Source organism: Lycorma delicatula, chromosome 6 (genome assembly GCF_047948215.1).
Source record: "Lycorma delicatula isolate Av1 chromosome 6, ASM4794821v1, whole genome shotgun sequence".
Classification (NCBI taxonomy): Eukaryota; Metazoa; Arthropoda; class Insecta; order Hemiptera; family Fulgoridae; genus Lycorma; species Lycorma delicatula.
In genome coordinates this window covers 81,258,822-81,279,955 of record NC_134460.1, presented here as the reverse complement: position 1 = coordinate 81,279,955, position 21,134 = coordinate 81,258,822, and the positions used below count along the sequence as shown (strand labels likewise).

At 32.4% G+C, this 21,134-nt stretch overlaps 1 protein-coding gene across 2 annotated transcripts in view; it reads right to left on the bottom strand.

The window, feature by feature from the left end:
* U2af38 (U2 small nuclear riboprotein auxiliary factor 38) overlaps nt 1–17,899 on the bottom strand; it is a 37,916-nt gene extending 20,017 nt beyond the window's left edge. For both annotated transcript variants that reach the window (XM_075367949.1, XM_075367948.1), the window contains exons 1-3: nt 17,712–17,899; nt 5,288–5,375; nt 2,204–2,270 (exon numbers count right to left, since the gene is read on the bottom strand). In XM_075367949.1, coding sequence (XP_075224064.1) covers nt 2,204–2,270; nt 5,288–5,375; nt 17,712–17,755 — 199 coding nt within the window. In that variant the 5' untranslated portion in view covers nt 17,756–17,899. The remainder of the gene's footprint in view (nt 1–2,203; nt 2,271–5,287; nt 5,376–17,711) is intronic.
* Between the last annotated feature and the right edge of the window lie 3,235 nt (nt 17,900–21,134).

Sequence of the window (21,134 nt, the reverse complement as noted above, 5' to 3'; positions counted from 1 at the left end):
TCATTGCACAGAAAAAATATAATGCAATATTACAAAAGAAAACATTTTTAAATAAGCATTTAAAATAAACATATTTAAATATGTTGATAACATATTAAATATGTTGAATACAGATGCATGGCCTTAAGAAGTAACAAGATATTCGATATTATCATCATATTCTTTTGTAAATTATCTTGGATGTTAACTCCTAAATTAAATTTATGATGCAATGTTGCATAGCACATGCACTGTCCAAGTAAGTGTATAACGTTAGTTGGCAGTTGCAATGAAAACAAAACGGATACATCAGTCTAACTCATTAAATGTGCATATGAGTCAGACAGTTATTTCTCCTCTTATAATCTCCTCTTGACAGTTATTCCAGATTGAAGAGCTCCATGACAGCACAGTACCCTTGATGTGTCTGAGTTTATTATCTATCTTAATAGTCCAGTCACTATCCCACCTGCCTCAAAGAGTGTATTTAATAGAATTAATAAAATCGGTAGTAGTAAGATGAGTGGTGAAATATGGTTGACTACATGCGCCTTTAGCAGTGAAATTCGCATGTTCATAACCCAGATGTGGCTACAGATCCAGCAGAAACCCACTTGTGTGTTGTGATGGTTCAACTCAACTACTGCATTATGAATTTCAGTGATGACAGGATGTTTAGAATGCAAATCTTCTAAAGCTTGAAGTACACTACACAAATTGCTATAAATGTGAATGTGACAGTATTTTGGATTAATGATATTCAAAGCCTTATTGATGGCATACAATTCAGCATTGTACCAGGTACACCAAACATATATATATAGTCATTTACAACAAAATCACATCCAACATTATCATTGTGTTTCAACCATGTACAAATCTGTGTACATTACTGTGTCTGGGTTTATCTTCGATAGAAATCGATAAAACATTTGCTGAAAAACAATATTTTATTTATTTTTTATTATATATGATGAGATCATAATTAAAATTTATTGAGTCAAATCTCCACGGTTTGTAATGATGGTGCAAAGATGATAACATGAAAGAACAGTGGATTTCTGAAAAAATTAAATGATCATCTTATAACAAGGGCGGAGTGGCCACACTGCTTCCTTCACAGACATGCTCTTGCCACAAAAAGTACATCAGAAACTCTCAAATAAATTCTTGGTGAAGTTGTAAAAATGGCTAATTTTATATTAAGTTGACCATTACAGAATAGGCAGTTTGCTAAACTATGCAATGAAATGAGCGAAAATAAAAAATCTCTTGTTTTCTATATAGAAATCAGGTTATTGCAGAGGAAAGAATTAACTTGAATTGAGAGACAAATTAATAATTTTTTTTTCAGGATAAACAGATGCCATTTTCAATGTTTTTACAGAATGATGAGTATATGTTGCTGTTGGATTACTTAGCTGATGTATTTTCAAATCTTAAACAACTTGAATATGTATTTACAAGGACGTGATAAAATATTTTATTAATGACAAAGTTCATGTTTTCATTAAAATCTTGATATCTGTATAATTCACCTTCAAACCAAAAATTCTGATGTTTCCACACAATTCTGATTATGTTGAGAAAAATATGAATGAAGAACATACTAATATTCACTACAGTACAGATGGCATAAAGATACATTTGCTTGAGCTAAAAATTCAATTGGCGAAGTATTTTCTGGAAGATAAAAATGACTTCTTGAAGAGATGGGTACTGAATCCATTTGGGGAAAATGTGGCAGCTGGTAAGATACCCGTAGAGATTCACGACCAGCTCATCAAAATATCTGCCAATAAAAACACTAAAACTACAATTCAAATCTGAAAATTAAGATAAGTTTTGGCAGGTTCATCGAATGAATGTGGAAATTTAGTCACAGAAGCATTGAAAACATTAATCTCTTTTGCTGGGTCTTACTTCTGTGAAAAGGAGAAACTTTTAAATTAAATAAAAAAACTTAACACAACCATCTCAGTAATATATTTTCTTTACATGTGTACTTCACATTTCTTTCTTTACATGTATAAAATGTATATAAACATGTGATTTTTTTCTCATTAAATATGATTTCATTTTTTGTTTAAGTGTAAAATTGTAGGCTAATTTTGTAACCCGCTTTTACATCACCACGACCCCTGGTGGAATTGCAACCTACAGGTTGAAAAAAATTACTTTAGATAAAATAAACAAAGACTTATAAAAATTATTGAATACATACAGTGTGATCCATCAGCTGACTTCGCAGAATTCTGAGGATTTACATACAAATTCTGGAGTAACACAGTCTATAAAGTGAAAAAAAATTTTTAAATAGATTAACAACTAAAAGTAAACAAAAGATAATCATCAGTTACTTAAATCTAAAAAAAAATATTATAGTACCAGCAGAAGCAGACTTATTTTTAAAATACAGTAACACCCACACAGCAGCTGATTTTTACAAACTACAAACTAAAACTATTGTACACAAACCAAAAAACAATACGTATTAAGTGGTGGATTTAAGTTCATATAGCCTTTTTACAATTTTTAGCCACTTTGTAAAATTTTATACACAATTTTTCATAAAAATAACTCTTTTAATTTTTATAATTAATTTATGATAACAGTACCCAGAAATAATACTATTGCAAAGTATATTTATTTATAATGTTCAAAACTTATTCTAAAATACTGTAGTACGTTCTTTTAAATTATTGATGCATTAAATAATTTAAAATTATTATTATAAAGGGGAAATTGAAAGAAATAAGGAAAGAGCATCCAAATGAATAACAATGACAGTAAAATAAAGAGTTTATTTACAGAAAAGTGAAAAACAGTCATCACTTTAAGAAAAATGAATAGAGTAAACAGACTGTGACAACACAGGTACCAAACAAACAAATTTTTGAATCTAATGACAGTAACTTATTTTTTATTGTACTTCATTTTTTAAGAAATTTTTTAAGTGTCTTCTTATGCAGTTCTGAGCAAAAATATTTTAATTATTATTTGGAGAATATGTTAGAGAAGAGCAACCGTAATACAACCACATTCCATTTTTAGAGCATTCAAACCATAGATCAACAAACCATAAAAGAAAAGCATGGGACAGAAATAGATGGGAGAAAACAGTGGTGCCACGGACCAGCCAACAGGCACAATATCACAACATGATGAACATACTATACCTATATAAAACATGAAAATTGTGAAATTCAGAGATTTGGAATTCAACAGATCCATTTAAAACACCATTACAAATTATTTTTAAAATTTTATAACTATCCAGTTATATACAGGATGATTCAAAGAAACAGGAAATTTAAAAAATTAAATAACGTTAATGAAAATTTTTTTAGAAAATGAATTTTATTTCATGTAATTGTACAAATGTTGCCATTTTAGGATACATAGATTTTAGTTTATTTTTTAAAGATGACATCTTGCAGGTGACCTCCTCTTCTATGTAAACACTCACGAAGTCTCTTCATTAAATTGTTCATGGTTTGACGTAACATCTCAATTGGAATTTCCGCAATTGCTTCTCGGATCTTTGCGTTCAGTTCTTCCGTTGTAGCAGGTCTACTGTGAAACACTTTGCTTTTAAGGTGACCCCACAAAAAGTAATCGCAAGCTGAGAGATCAGGCGATCTGGGAGGCCATCTAATGTCACCATTTCGTGAAATGACACGTTGTCCAAACAATCGGCGTACAGCTGCCATCGATATTCGTGCAGTATGTGACGTTGCTCCGTCTTGTTGAAACCAGGCTGTGTTAAGAATTGGTGGAAATCTCTTTTGTTACTCTACAACAAAGGTTTCAAGCACGGCTACGTAACGAGCCGACGTCACTGTAATCGCAAGACCGTTGACATCCTAAAAAAATAAGGCCCTATAACACCGTAAGATGACATAGCACACCACACGGTCAGTTTCTGGCTGTGCAACGGATGCTGGTGTAGCTGCGTAGGATTTTCTTGTGCCCAGTATCTGAAATTTTGCTTGTTAACAAATCCACTGAGGTGGAAATGCGCTTCGTCTGACATCCACAGTTCGAGAACAAACTCTTCGTTATCATTTATCTTCTGAAGCATTACATTACAGAATTGTGCTCACACAACTGCATCGTCCGGTTTCAGTTCCTGGACGATCTGCAACTTGTATGGATGGTATTGCAAGTCCTTCACTAACATTCTTCAAACACTTGAACTACGCAATTGTAAAGATGTGTGAGACGACGGATTGACCGATGTGGGCTTCGTGTGACAGCATCTTGTAAAGCTTGAACATTCTGTGGTGTACGGACGGTTCGCTCACGGCCTGGAGGTTTCTTTTTAATTTCCGAACCAGTTTCCTCAAAATTAGATATCCATGTTTTAATTGCATGTGCTGATGGAACACGGTCGTGCCGTTCCAGATTAAAATGACGGGAATATTTTCTACGCGCTCCCTCCACACTGTCATTGTTTTTGTAAAACGCTTTGATAGCAAATGCACGTTGCGCACCACTCCAAGAATTGATGACAACTAAATGGCAGGTTAGGTTAGAGATGCTGGTGCCACTTATCAAGTGGTACCAATCGCCCACGGCTACCAACACAACTTTCAAAATTTCCCGTTTCTTTGAATCACTCTGTATTTTTATGATATATTAGTTATATATTAAAAGATCAGAAGTCTAAAAATACGTCCTTCTTAGATTTATCTAAAAAAAACTTTAAAAAAGTTCATGAAATTATCTTAAGAGCAATCAAATTTAAAAATAATAGGTTTAATTTTTTATGTGTACTTTTATAAATAAGTGAAAAACCATTCCACGATATTTATTTTTAAATGATATTGTATAATATATTGATATTCTATAAACAACAATGTAACCAATGTTCTCCCATTTTTCAAGTGTTTACCTCTTCCTTTACACCTCTCTTTTTCTGTTTTGCCTACATAATCACCATAAGGTATTACTTCAGAGGATGAGTGAGGATATGTATGAATATAAATGAAGTGCAGTCTTATACAGTCTCAGGTCAACCATTCCTGAGATGTGTAGTTAATTGAAACCAAACCACCAAAGAATACTGATATCTGCAATCTACTATTCAAATCCATATAAAAGTATAACTGTGTATAAAAGTATAATCCATGTAACTACCTTTACTAGGATTTGAACCTTTGATCTCAAAATCAGCTGATTTGCAATGACAAGTTTAACCACTAAACCAGCCTGGTGGGTTTCCTTTATACCTACCTTTTACTTTACTCACTCTATCATGTATACTACAAATTATCATTACTATAAATAATTTTGTTGCCATTACCTGACTGAATGTAGGCTTGTTATGAATTCTTGAACATCTATCACCATGTCGACAAGCACCAATTTTAAAATAAAATGAACAGTTAACTCTGAAAAATTGATAAATATAAATTATAAGCTTATAAAAAAAGCTTTATCAAGTTTCTATTAATTAACTCAAAATGCACAGAACACACTATATATGCACTGCAATGAAACAAAGCAAAGCAATAGTACGAATACAATTTTAATTCAGTTTTTATAAACAAATAACTTTTTTCTAAGTTTTAAATAAAAAAATATAAATAACACAAACAGAGAAAGTAAGCAATGAAGAGGTTTTGAGAAATACTGAACCACCACAATGTTTGATGGATCACATGGGGAAAAGAAAAAATAACTGGATTGGACATGTGTTTAGGCACAACTGCTTGTTAATAAATATCAAGCAAGGTTTTATGGAGGATAATAATTGTAGAGGAAGACAGGCTGGAATATACTGATCAAATGATTTAAGATTTTGGTGGTCAGTTGTATAAACAACTTAAAAAACTAGATTGAGAACTATGGAGAACTTCTGCAAACTAACCTCCAGGTTGCTAACCAAAGAAGAAGAAATAGCCTACATAATATTATCAATCTAAAATAAACTATTAACACAATTACAATTATCTAACCACTTCACAATAAATCTTAAATACAGTGTTGACATAATCAGAAATATCTATTTATAAAGAAAAACTTCTTAAACTTCCTGAATAAACACAGATAAACTGGTCTACTGAATAACTTAATCATTGTGAGATGCATATAGAACCATACCCATGTGAAAAAATTTAAGCATTAAATTATCATTTAAAATTAATGCAACCAGACCTACTTAAAAAACATATTTTAAAAAGATAGAATTGTGAACAGAAGGCAAACACACATTTTAATTCTTCACACAATAAAAAAGAGCAGTTTTATGTATCCAGAATGAAACAACAAAACTCTTCTGTACAATAATAAAAACAACTCACTTTCCAAATTGCTGAAAAACTGTTTCCATATATCTATTTGACACTTTATGGGAAACTATCACTCAGCAGTATTGTAGATGATATTATAATAATATACAATATAATAATAACAAAAGTACATAAAAAGGGTCAGAAAATATTTAAAGCAATAAGCTGTTTCTTGGTAATTTTTGTTATTTCTATTTTTTTACTAATATATATTTAGGGTCGATGCCCCTAAAAACCTCAACAAAAAAAAAAAAATATATATATATTTCTATGTAATTTCTGATGTTATTTGATAATTAGTTTTTGACATGAATTTGCAATTGATCTCATGCAATTCTTTTATATGCCCTAAATTTGTATCATGTAATAGATCAAGCAATCGGTAAAGTTACAAATGGGTCAATCCAACTGGAGTGGCTCAAGGGTAGTTGCTTGACCAATTCAAAAAAATGAAAACTTATCCACTTTTTTCCTATATATCTCAGCATCTTGAATCTTTTTTTTTTAAGCAGTTTCCTTGTGGGATTCATTTTTGTTACAGTACGAACACCTACTTTTTTTACTGTAAGGATTTACAGAAAAAATCATAACTAAAACACTAAAGTAAGAAACAAAATGAAATTTATTCATACTTTCCCAAGTTAAAAGATTGGTCTAGTGGTTTATTTACCTATCTCTCTTCTTTTTATAAGAAAATTACCAATAAAGTTTACATAAAAAATGGTGTAATTTCACTTTTGGTAATTTTTTTCCAGAGGCAGGAATGGCAAACACAGTTTGGATTACTTTTTTATATATAGCTACATGTTAGTAGTTTTACCTTAAATAATATTAATGGTGACCCTTAAATTTTTATGAATTTTTGAAAACTATTTTTTTTTTAAATTAAGATTTTGGCTTCAAGTAACTCGGGCTGGGGACAAAACCAGTAACGATGGGCTGGTGATAAAAATCTCAAATTTGCATAATTTACAGTGTTTTTGTAGATGTTTATGGCAAATATAAAAGTTTTTTTGTGTATTGTACTAATAAAAAAGTTATAAACTCTCAAAAATCATGAAAAACCTGTTAAAAACGATACCATTTTGACTCACTAAGTAAGTGCTCAAAGAGGGTTTCTTGTCTTCTTGGCACTTTAATATTTTTATACTTATTATTATAGTTGAAATAGACTCGTTCAAACCATTCAACTACAGTGTTCAAGTTATAACATGCACTTGAAGTCATTTCCAGTCGTCGGGAAAATTCATGTTGCAACATGCTTGTTACATTTTCACCCCCTCTTGCCGTCGGGTGCTGAAACTTAGCGAAGGCTAGGGTGCCCACAGCAAACTTGGTTGCCAGACCAACACGCCCCACTCTATGTCACAAGCTGCTTCCTCGAGCACTGTACGTAGAATCTTATACCAGTCTGCACTCATACCTAACCCAAGGCAGTCGTGTCCAGAAGATGGACTCTCTCAATTCTTGTCCGGATGAACATTACTTTAAGTTTTATTTAGTTTATGTTTGCTATCTTTAACATTAAGTTATAAGTTGCGTTATGTTTCAAAATTTTTTTAAACCAAGACAGCATACAATTAAATAATCCTTTGGTAATCAACAAGGTGTTGTCTTCATTCATCACCTATGAACTCATACAGTCCACCTTTGCTCTAAAATCTACTGCAACGCTGTTAACCAAGGGCATTCCGTCGACATTTCAATAATGCTCATTTATGCTTGTTGCATCAATTAGCTTTGCAGTTACAGACTAGTCAGTCTGATATTAGTCAGTGATCACATCTTTACAGTGTCTTAAATTTCATCCTGTGTTTGGAAATGTTTTTTTAAATAAATAAGTCTTAATTAATAATATTATATTTGCAAAGTTTAAAATCAGTTAAATTTTTACATTATTTTCAAGTAATTTCACATAAAACAATGGAAGAACAATGTTTGATAGGAATTTATGTGAATGAAGAATATCATAAAACAGTGTATGGTACAGTGCCTAAAAAACTCATTAAAATTTGTCAATTTAGTGATGAAAACCAACAACTTATATTTTTAAATGTTAATTCAGATGTCACTAGTGTTTGTAAACGCCATGAAAAAAGTTTTCGTCAAAATTCAGTCACCTGTATGGACAGTTCTGTTTTGACCCTTTGAAAACTCATAAAAAACTGTTAAGAAAAACTTAAAACAAATAACATTAACACAAGGTCTTAAAGAACACATTTTACCAAATTTAATTTTAGTTCCTGGAAAGTCTCTTTGCGTTAACTGTTTCAAAAGTATTTTTTTGAAGCCTCGAGAATGACGATGTACAGGTACATCTGTCCACCCAGCTGGACCACGTACATCATTTCAAAAGTCTCAACAACACAAAGTGTGGGTACCGATCTGCAAAGTCCTGAGAAAGTACACATCACTTTAACTACCTACAGTGATGGGTCGTTCTCACACAATTTCAAGAGAACTATCAGAACAGATATCACAGCTGTTGGTTAACCACACTAAATAATAAACTTTCACTGCTACAAAAACAGGCTACTTCATTGACAAATAATTACAATTTTGCTACAATTTATTTTTTTCTTCGATAGTGTTTACAAAAATAAATATAAAAATTAATTCTTGAAAAAAAATGTAGGTTACTCATTGAAATCTCTGTTTGGGTAAGTTTTACAAGTATTTTCAAATCAAAATTGTATTAGGTTACTGGTATTGGTTAAATTATTAACTTATGACCTATCATTAATAATTTAAAAAACTATTTTAAAAATATTGAAAACGTCAACTTCAACAACATAGGGGCTAAACATAAAAATTGTAAAGTGCAAAGAAGACAAGAAACCCCATTGGAGCACTATTTAGTGAGTCAAAATTGTATCACTTTTAACAGGTTTTACATCATTTTTGAGAGGTTATAACTTTTTTATTAGTACAACACACAAGAAACGTTTTTATTTGCCATAAACATCTACAAATACACTGTAAGTGCGCAAATTTGATTTTTATCACCAGCCCATCAGTTATTAGAAGCCAAAATTTGAATATTTAAAAAAATTAGTTTTTGAAAATCCATAAAAATTTAGGGGTAAGTATATCAACATTAATATTATTTATGGTACAACTACTAACATACACCTACATATAAAAATTCGAACTGTGTATGCCATCCCTGCCTCTTGAAAAAAATTAACAAAAGTTAAATTTCACAATTTTTCATGTTAAACTTTATTGGTAATTTTCTCATAGAAAGAAGAGAGATAGGTAAATAAACCATTGGACCAATCTTTTACCTTGAGAAAACGTGAATAAATTGCTTTTAGTTTCTTCCTTCCAGGACCAATAGTGTTTTAGGTAAGTAAGAGGTAGTAAGCCCTTACAATCACAAAAATTGGTGTGTGCACCATAACAAAAATGGCAGCCACAGGTAAACTACTTAAATAGAAAATTAAAAAAAATAGTTTTAAGGTCCTGAGTCATATAGGAAACAAGTGGATAAGTTTCAATTTTTTTAATTGGTAAAACCACCAGCTAATGTTTTTTTGGGACACTTCAAATGGATGAACCAAAATGTTTATATAAGTATTCTTTGTTATATTCATTTATTTTATTTTTTTTAGCAACAGAATTAATCTTATATTTTGAAAATATAAGCATGTATTTTAAATTCACTTGTACTGCATATAATGTATAATATAAAGCTGTAATTGTTTAAAGATCTCCTATTGACAAGGAAGGAATACATCTAAGGGGTGAAATACTCTTTTTTATTACATTATCACCTTAATATCCTAGCAATTTTTCAATGAAAAATGATCTTACACAAGATAACATAGGAGCTTCTGCAAACCTATTTAATGGGATGCGTGCTGCAATTTAAAACTTAAGGTCTTTAAAATCAGACAGCATGCAATTAATTATTGTTAAATAAATTAATGACAGATTGTAAAATTTTAAAAGATTGTTTACTAGTTCCATATTTGCTTATTCTTATCATATATCTACTACTTTCTTCTGCACATTAACAAAAAATCTTATCAAATTTAGTTTTTACATGATGAACCAAAACAATGTGGAGTATTGTATGAGAAATTATAATTCCACAATTGTTGTAGAAGAAAAAATGCAACATGCTTACAGTAATTAAAGAATGTTAAGTTAAGGGACGTGTAATAAATTCATTACTCTGAAAAAGCTTTCAACAAAGTTGCTTTCAAAAACCGTTGAAGAATTTGAAGAACTAAAGATGAATAATAAGAAAACTTAAAATATTGGTGATTTTTAGGCGGAATAGAAAAGTTAAAACCATAATTAGAAGTAAACCTTAATGTAGTGGAAATATAATAACAAAGGTTAACAATACCTCAAACATTACAAAAGAAATAGCTTTTAATAAACAACCATTCCCAAACAAAAGGAATCGACTAATGCTTAAACATAATAAAAAAGGAAAAAAGCTTCAAATTGTTTGTGTGCTGATGTATGGGATGGGTCATGGACTAATGGAATGCCAGGTTGTGACAAATTATAATCTTAAGATGTGGCTAAATAGGGGTAACAAGAACCAGATGGACTAACATGAAAACTAATGAATAAGTACTAGCAAAAACTCATGAAAAAGAAAAATGCTCATAATGATGCAGGTAAACGTGCAAATCAGGTAAGCAGATAGGCACATTTAAAATAACACCTTTAAAATAAAAATCTTAGCAAAGAAATCCAAATGATGATCAAGTTTCCTTCTTCCACAGAATGATAATGAAGTGAACTGGCTATATAAATATCACATAATAGTATGAAGATAACTGTAATAATAAGATACATGGTTACAATGATAAGGCACTGCCTAAGAAATAAAATGATCAAGAATTTAACCGTGGAACAATCTAAACGTACTACCAGATGTATAGGAAATATAAGTTACACAAAGCATACAGAAACATTATGTAATGACTATACATAAACACCACAACTCAACATACAGTTTGATTAAAATGCCAAGTTAGTTTTGTTCAAAAGTTACTGGATAAAATGCAGAGTTTTCGTTAATCAAATTTTTGTGGTAAAAATTGAATAGAAGAATTTTCCTCCCTTTCAAATGTGTGTATATGTGCTTTAAATAAAATTTTTCATAACCTATATATTATAACCTCCTCTATGAATCAGGAGACCTTGCCGTTGGTGAGGGGGCTTGAGTACCCAGTGATACAGAGTAGCTGGACCGAAGGTGCAACCATATCGGAGAGGTATCTGTTGAGAGCCAGACTAAGGAATGATTCCTGAAAGAGGGCAGCAGCTCTTTCAGTAGTTGTTAGGGGCGTGAGTCAGGATGACTTACGCCCCTTATGACTTACGCCGTTATGACTAACGGCCATATCAACATCACTCAGTCCTATGAGTACTGCGCAGCTGAAAGCAATGGAAAACTACAGAGCTGCTTTTTTTCCAAGAAAATGTGGCTCTCAGCATTTTCATTGGTAAAATATTAAAATATGCCTTCCTTGGTAAAATATTCCGGAGGTAAACTAGTCCCCCGTTCGGATCTCCGGGTGGGGACTACTAAGGAGGGGGTCACCAGAAAATTAAAAAATAACATTCTACGAGTCGGAGCGTGGAATGTTAGAAGTTTAAAAAAGGTTGGTAGGCTGGAAAATTTAAAAAGAGAAATGGATAGGATAAATGTGGATGTAGTAGAAATTAGTGAGGTTTGGTGGGAAGAGGAAGGCGACTTTTGGTCAGGTGATTTTAGAATAATAAACTCAGCATCAAATAATGGGCAGCAGGAGTAGGTTTAATAATGAACAAGAAGATAGGGAAGAGAGTAGAATATTTCAAAACGCATAGCATAGTCTATGCCTACAAGCACCCATGATGATGATGAGGTAAAGTGTGTATACAAAGAGATTGATGAAGCAATTAAACACGTAAAAGGAGATGAAAATTTAATAATAGTTGGGAGATTGGAATGCAAGCATTGGAAAAGGCAAGGAAGGAAATACAGTAGGTGAATACGGGCTGGGCAAAAGGAATGAAAGAGGGGACAGACTTAATAAAGTAGGGGGTAGAGTAGGGGGTAATAAAGTAATCATTCCCAGACTTTTTTGCACAAAGTATAATTTAGTAATTGCCAATACCCAATTTAAAAATCAAAATAGAAGAATATACACTTGGAAAAAGCCAGGCGATACTGCAAGGTATCAGATAGATTATATCATGGTTAAGCAAAGATTTAGGAATCAACTTGTTGACTGCAAAACATACCCTGGAGCAGACATTGATAGCGACCATAATTTGGTGATAATGAAATGTAGATTGGGGTTAAAAAACCTGAAGAAAAAGTGTCAGATGAATCAGTGGAATTTAGAGAAGCATGAGGAAGAGGAGGTAAAGAAGATTTTTGAGGAGGACATCACAAGAGGTCTGAGTAAAAAAGATAAGGTAGAAAATGTGGAAGAATGTTAAAAAGGAAATTATTAAATCAGCAGAAGCGAACTTAGGGGGAACAAAGAGATGTGGTAGAAAACCTTGGGTTTCAGACAATATATTGCAGCTGATGGATGAACGTAGAAAATATAAGAATGCTAGTGATGAAGAAAGTAAAAGGAACTATCGACAATTAAGAAATGCTATAAACAGGAAGTGCAAACTAGCGAAAGAAGAGTGGATTAAAGAAAAGTGTTCAGAAGTGGAAAGAGAAATGAACATTGGTAAAATAAACGGAGCATACAGGAAGTTAAGGAAAATTTTGGGGTACATAAATAAAATCTAATAATGTGTTAAACAAAGATGGTTCATCAATATATAATACAAAGGTAAATTCGATAGATGGGTGGAATATATTGAAGAGTTATACGGAGGAAATGAATTAGAAAATGGTGTTATAGAGGAAGAAGAGGAAGTTGAGGAGCATGAAATGGGAGAAACAATACTGAGATCTGAATTTAAGAGAGCATTAAAAGATTTAAATGGCAGAAAGGCTCCTTGAATAGACGGAATACCTGTAGAATTACTGCGCAGTGCAGGTGAGGAAGCGATTGATAGATTATACAAACTGGTGTGTAATATTTATGAAAATGGGGAATTTCCATCAGACTTCAAAAAAAGTGTTATAGTCATGATACCAAAGAAAGCAGGGGCAGATAAATGTGAAGAATACAGAACAATTAGTTTAACTAGTCATGCATCAAAAATCTGAACTAGAATTCTATACAGAAGAATTGAGAAGAGAGTGGAAGAAGTGTTAGGAGAAGACCAATTTGGTTTCAGGAAAAGTATAGGGGCAAGGGAAGCAATTTTAGGCCACAGATTAATAGTAGAAGGAAAATTAAAGAAAAACAAACCAACATACTTGGCGTTTATAGACCTAGAAAAGGCATTCGATAACGTAGACTGGAACAAAATGTTCAGCATTTTTAAAAGAATTAGGGTTCAAATACAGAGATAGAAGAAAAATTGCTAACATGTACAGGAACCAAACAGCAACAGTAATAATTGAAAAACATAAGAAAGAAGCCGTAATAAGAAAGGGAGTCCGACAAGGATGTTCCCTACCCCCGTTACTTTTTAATCTTTACATGGAACTAACAGTTAATGATGTTAAAGAAGAATTTAGATTCGGAGTAACAGTACAAGGTGAAAAGATAAAAGATGCTACGATTTGCTGATGATATAGTAATTCTAGCCGACAGTAAAAAGGATTTAGAAGAAACAATGAATGGCATAGATGAAGTCCTACGCAAGAACTATCGCATGAAACCAAACAAGTACAAAACAAAAGTAATGAAATGTATTAGAAATAACAAAGATGGACCAATGAATGTGAAAATAGGAGGAGAAAAGATTATGGAGGTAGAAGAATTTTGTTATTTGGGAAGTAGAATTACTAAAGATGGACGAAGCAGGAGCGATATAAAATGCCGAATAGCACAAGCGAAACGAGCCTTCAGTCAGAAATATAATTTGTTTATATCAAAAATTAATTTAAATGTCAGGAAAAAATTTTTGAAAGTATATGTTTGGAGTGTCGCTTTATATGGAAGTGAAGCTTGGACAATCGGAGTATCTGAGAAGAAAAGATTAGAAGCTTTTGAAATGCGGTGCTATAGGAGAATGTTAAAAATCAGATGGGTGGATAAAGTGACAAATGAAGAGGTATTGCGGCAAATAGATGAAGAAAGAAGCATTTGGAAAAATATAGTTAAAAGAAGAGACAGACTTATAAGCCACATACTAAGGCATCCTGGAATAGTGGCTTTAATATTGGAAGGACAGGTAGAAGGAAAAAATTGTGCAGGCAGGCCACGTTTGGAATATGTAAAACAAATTGTTAGGGATGTAGGATTGTAGGGGGTATACTAAAATGAAAAGACTAGCACTAGACAGGGATTCTTGGAGAGCTACATCAAACCAGTCAAATGACTTAAGACAAAAAAAAATATATTTTAAATAATTAAATAATATTATAAATAGGAAGCCTAAGTCCACTTTCATTTATATGTTAAGTACAATTAATTCATTTACTTATTAATTTCTTTTATTTGACTCAAAGATAGTGCATTTGATTAATTATTTTATAATGTTAAAATCTGATAAATTACTTACATATTTATAAATGAACCACAGAAAATGTTGGTTAAAATAAATGACTTGCCATCACAGCACTAAACACAGGTTGCCTGAAATAAGTCTGGATAACATAACAGTTGATAATTAAATTAAACAAACCCTTAAATAAGTGACCCATAAGAATCTTTTTAAACAAAACCACAATATATGGGGGGAAATACACACATGATATGCTTTGAATTTTTCTTTTTAGACTGATCATGTAAACCAAATCAAGTTAGTAGACAATAGATATATTCATTACCTCTAGTCCCTGTATAACAATCACATGCAAACAAACATTTACTGTACATTAATCAACAATTTTAAATAAAACCTTTAACATTATTAACAATTTCAAATTAATAGAACAAATGCATTACTTTGAAAGTGAAATGTTTCAATCTTTTAGTAATCAGATTTTTTTTAATAATTCAATATAGCCTAGGTTCTTGAATTTTTATATCCAGTTAACAAAGTTATACACTCATCATGTCAAATTAACTTTCACAAAAAGTGGAAAATTGAGAATTTTCCACTATAATTTAACACATAATAGACTAGCAACAGCATAATGCATTAAAAATTGTGAAAGTTTTAAAATTTTTAATTTTAAACTTACTGGATTATATCAATCTAAACTAGCTAACTAGGATATGTTTGATCTTCTCTGCCTGTAAACATCGAACGCTCTCATCACTAAAAAAAATACACTAAAGCAGTGATTAAATAATTTAAATAAACAAACAGGACTATAACAAGCAGACTAACAGAGTTTAGTGACTAAATAATAATACACACAGAAATAAGTGGTCTGTCTTAGTATAAAATTCATTAATTATTCAATTCATAATGGTCTGTCTTTATAAATGCTCATCTTAGTATGAGGAGAAAAATAAAGGTACTAAATTAAAATCATTAAACATGTGAAAAAAATTAAACTTAATGCAGAAGAGTGAGTATATTGAGCCAACAGAGTACATGAAGATAAAATCTGAATATCACTAAAAGATTAAACAGTAGTCAGAAGCAGCTCTTTTAAGCTTCTCTAACTCTTTTAGAGACGGAAAGATATAAAGCACTACTGGAAAAATAAAACATTCCAGTTTAAACATTACCATTAAAAGTTTGATGTTAAACAACAGTATTTAGTAACGAAAGATGTACTGAGCCACATCATAAAATATAAAACTAATTGGTAATTTTGAATAATTAATTGATCAATTTCAGTTCGGTTCATACACATTAATATACCATAGTAGAAATGCTTAGAATCAGAAAAACAAAAGATCTATCAGAAAGCAGGTTGGGCAGTATTTGACATGTCCAAGGTTCAAGTTATCAGCAGTCTAGTCAATTAGCAATAAATTTTGTGAGTTATGATGACCTGTTCAGATGCTAATCTGTCTTGAGAAAATATACCATATTTAACATAGTATATTAATGTATGAAAAAGATTGAAGGTGATCAAATAACTGCTCAGAATCTCCAATTAATTAAAGATAAAAAAATAAAAACCAAAACAATATGTTTAAGAGGTAAAAACACTTATTAATTTACAATAAATTTAATGTTTTTCAGAAACTGCCATCATTATTCAATATTTAAAAAAGAACCCCCACTGTAAAGTTACACATCAGACATAATTCACTAAAATTTAGAAAGGCAAAATTTCCTAAGAAGTAGTACATACTACCATAAGACCAAGACTCATTCTATAAAGTGGCTACAATTTTTTTTTCCAGAAATGGCACACAGGCTATCTAAAATGCACTGAAAGGACAGTAGTTGGTTGAAGGAAATAGTAACATTTCAAACCTTAACATAATTGAAAATTATTTTATTCCTAAGTTTCATTTAATTGGAATGGAACTAACTACCATTTTACAGCAAGATGGAGCTCCACCTCATTATGCTGTTGGTTTGGGCCTTTTTAAATAAACATTTTGAAGGAAGGTGGACAGGTAGGAGCTTCAAAATTTAGTGACCACTTGAAGTCCAAATTTAACAACCTGTGAAAATTCAACTTTGTGGCATGTAATCAAAGAAAAAATCTCCCACATGTGGATAAACAACATTGATGAAACAAAAACTGTCAGAAACACTATTTTTCAACTGATCCATCAACGAGGAGAATGTCTAAATGCAACTGGCAACTAATAAAACAATGTAAAAAATGGAGATCATATGCAGATGTAATTTTAAGAATATTCTATGTATAAAAGTATTAAATAAACTAATACATCAGTTAATGTTTATTTATTTATAAGAAAAAGGACTTGGTGGCAACTCTATATAATAATGCATAATCTACTGATAACTATTTCTGCTGTTTAGAATCAAAAAATGCACAGATAATAAGGTCAATGTTAGCACTGATTACACAGAAAAATAATATATTTACTGTTTTTTTGTTTCTTTTTATATAATTCTTTTCAACAAAAATGTAACATGTTTATAACAATAAAACATAATTTGACAAGACATTTTTTTGTAAGTTTTTGGTTTGTCTAGTCAACTAATTTTTTAACAATTTTGTTTAACAATTACACCTTGCTATATTTCTCACTACTACAATTAAATAGATGCATCAGATAACACGCTGAATCTAACAAAAATAAAGCTAAGATAACAACCGGAATTATCATATTAACGTAAAGATGCAGTATTAACTTAACACTCAAGTTAATGTAATACCAAAACTATTCCGCAATCAATAAAACAAGAATTCAGAGGTCCCTGCAAATAAATAATTTAAATAACGACACGAGGAATAAATATTTTCGCGTTTCAAGTTCAATACTAACCAACAAAATAAATCTTACAACTAGAACTCACTTGTCTTTTTCGGTACCAAAAATAGATGCGAGGTACTCAGCCATCTTAACAGCAACGCAGAATTATATCAACTTATAACCATCAGAGAACACTACGCCACAAACTAATCAAAGCAAAGCATTATAAAAACGTACCAGCAAGTAGCAAAACTCCTAAACACAAATTTCAAAATGGCGGATACTTTATACCGCATAGAGCAACTTGATCTTTCATCAATCAAGCAGTGAGCACGATGCTGACACAATAATAGCACAAAATAATTATTGAATATTTTATTTGTCTTTTGATAATAATCACTTAACTCAAATGCATTTATTAGCAAAACTTTTTGTCATTCAACGATTTGCTTACGAACTACAACATTAAATTTACATGACAAACCGTGATCAACAGCATTTCAAAATTACTGCCGTGGTAGATGGATTTACGTTAGTTTTCTCGCGATATTGTTAAATTTTAGTTAAAAATTAAATTTACTACATAAGAACATGGTTTTTGTCTGGGAACGTAAAATGTTGGTAGTAAATTATGCTACAACCTTCCGATGAAGTATGAAAATACTCATTCTGCCAAAAAGATTAGGAAGTCTTATTTTATAAAAACAAAGAATTTCAAATTTGTACAGCATTGTTGGGGTAGGTGGGGAACGATCACACGCAAAACTTAACTAAATTGAATGTATACAACAAAAAAAATCAACATTATAATGTAAAATATTAAAATGTGTCAATGAAATACCAGCCCTGCTTTCTTGTATTAAGTTTATACCTAAATTAAAAAATATTTATAACTGTATCAAAGACTCATTAGATTTGTAAATTAACACCTTCCCTTGATTCTGACACTAATATTTACAATTATTAGTAAACCCATTAAGAGCCAATTGAGAACTATAGCTATTGCAACAACTTAATGTACACTACAAACTGCCTTAAAGCTTTTAAAAGAACACATTGAAACTAACTTACAAAACACATCAGTTCTCTCATTCAAGTATTCAATGTCTTGATGTCCTGGCACGCAATACAGCTGTTTCTTTATGGACAGAGAAAAAATGAGTAGAACATGGAGTACTACCATAACATTTCAGATTTATACCTTAAAAAAGCAAAGCAAGAGTCTCTGAACAATTTTTAAGGAAATCTACAATTATAAAACTGAATAGGCTGAATGTTTACAAATGCATTGTGACAGTTCATCTTTAAATTAAATCACAAATAGAATTTAAACAGACTGTAGGCTAATGATACTGAAACAGGCCTTTTGAAGAGCATCATTACTGAAAATGGTTAATGATACTGTGCTTAGTAAACAAAATCTTATCATAAATATAATCAAGAACATCATGCACGCAAAAAGATGTAATTTTTGAAACGTTTATTTCAAAGTTAAGACAAAATACATAGTACTGTCTAACACAATGTAATGTCTTCTGAAGAAGTTAATAAGAACCAATGTAGGAAAAAATAATATTTGCTCCATCCATCAGGAAAAATTTCTTTCTAAACACTAATTTAAGAAATTCTGACCAAACATCAGATGACCAACATTCCTAAGTACTTACCATACATTGAACAGTCAAAGTGATGTTGCAGGGACCATTAATCTTTCAATTCATACAAAATATTTATAAGTAGATACTTACATACAGAATTTAATTTATGAAATAATAGCACTCTGGCACTTCTATCTACCTTAATGAGCTACATTTCATGGAAGTAGCTTATATAACTTGTTGCCACAAATATGCTGAGTTTCAAATCAGTGAATGCAATGTTAGCAGCTCAGATGTCAATGTGAGTACAGTATACATACACGCCTGTGCAAGTGTCACTTCCACCTAGTAGCTGACACGCAGCTCTCCAACTACAGTGACGCTGCGGCCCAACCACTCGCAGGCTCCAATAAAAGAGTGAACACCAGAGCAAATTCAATTTGTTGTAAACCACACCTGGAAAGAAGCAGAAGAAGATGATGGGAGAAGAAAGAAGAAGTTCCATCTTCTTCTTTTATCTTTTGCATTGGGCAGCTCAATGTGGAACTTCTCAATGGATGCCAACATTCCTGCCGAAACAGCAGGCTGCTGGCCTACCCACCGCAGGAGCCGCTGGGTGTAGACGCTACTTTCCTGCCCCAGCGCCAGGCTTCAAACGCCCTGGCCAGCGGGTCCAGCATGGAATTGTTCAGGTAAAATCACCTTGGCTGCACCAGCAAAAGATGACTCAATACTGCGGTGCTCTGGGGGCTATTAGAGGTGGTAGAGACTGACCTGTTTTTCCACTGGGTAGAGGCTAGGCCCATTCTTCGAGCTGACACGAACACAATTTTCCGCTGTTATATAAGGAGGGGTTTTGCCACTGGGTCTAACCTGCGGTCGTCCTGACAAATAACAGGACTGCACTCACAAGCCAAAAGTGGAAGAAGTTGTGCCGCCAATGACACATTGCACACTGGACTAGACCTGTATACCATCCACAGGCAAATCCCACACAGAGCATTGTAATGAGGAGGTGAAGAATACACTGAGAATTGCCCTCGAGCAGGATGTCCAACATCTAACCTGGGATAAGAGTGTGCCACAAGTGGTCTTCGCATTAAAAAATCATGCTAATGCCGTGACCGGCACACTACCAAACGAATGCTAATTGGTTAAACAGTTAAAGAGACCTTGGGGACTGGCAGCACCCAAAAGCACAGGAACCACCTCAATCCATTGAGGAAAGAGAGGAGAAGACAGCATCACACCATGACGTCTACTGTCAAAAGAAGTTCATAGACAATAGAGAAGAGCAACCGAAATTTGAGGTGGACGACAAAGTGTTCACCAGGCAGCACACTGGTCTTGCTTGCTTGTGATGGTCGATATGCAGGATTCGAGGCTCCATGGGAAGGCTCGTACATTGTCCTTCAACGAACGGTCAAGTTCATGAAATCGACCGAAAAGGCACCTGGCTAAAGGTACAGATCTCTATCTCAAACCTGCACACCACTCACTGAAAATTCAACTACAGCAAGATCCATCAGATCTGGATCCGTTTGTGCCCGCCTTGATGAGAGGGGAGTTGTTACCACATATATGCCTAGCTTCCTAATATCAGCAGATGCAATGCTAGCAACTCAGATGTCAGCGGGAGTATAGTATACGTATACGCTTGCACAAGCATCACTCCCACCACATAGCTGACTGCACAGATCTCCTACCTAGCATAGCAGCACTGTGGCCCCACCACTCGCAGACTCCAATAAAACAGCATACATGAGAATGAATTTTCAATTTGTCGTTGACCACCGCCTGGAGAAGACCAAGAAGAAGACAGAAGCTCAATGGCCGACGATTTAATTAAAACAAAGACAACGAATCTAATTAAAATTTACAAGGAGTTGCAAATTTTAATTAAATCAGTTAATCCTAAAATGTACTTG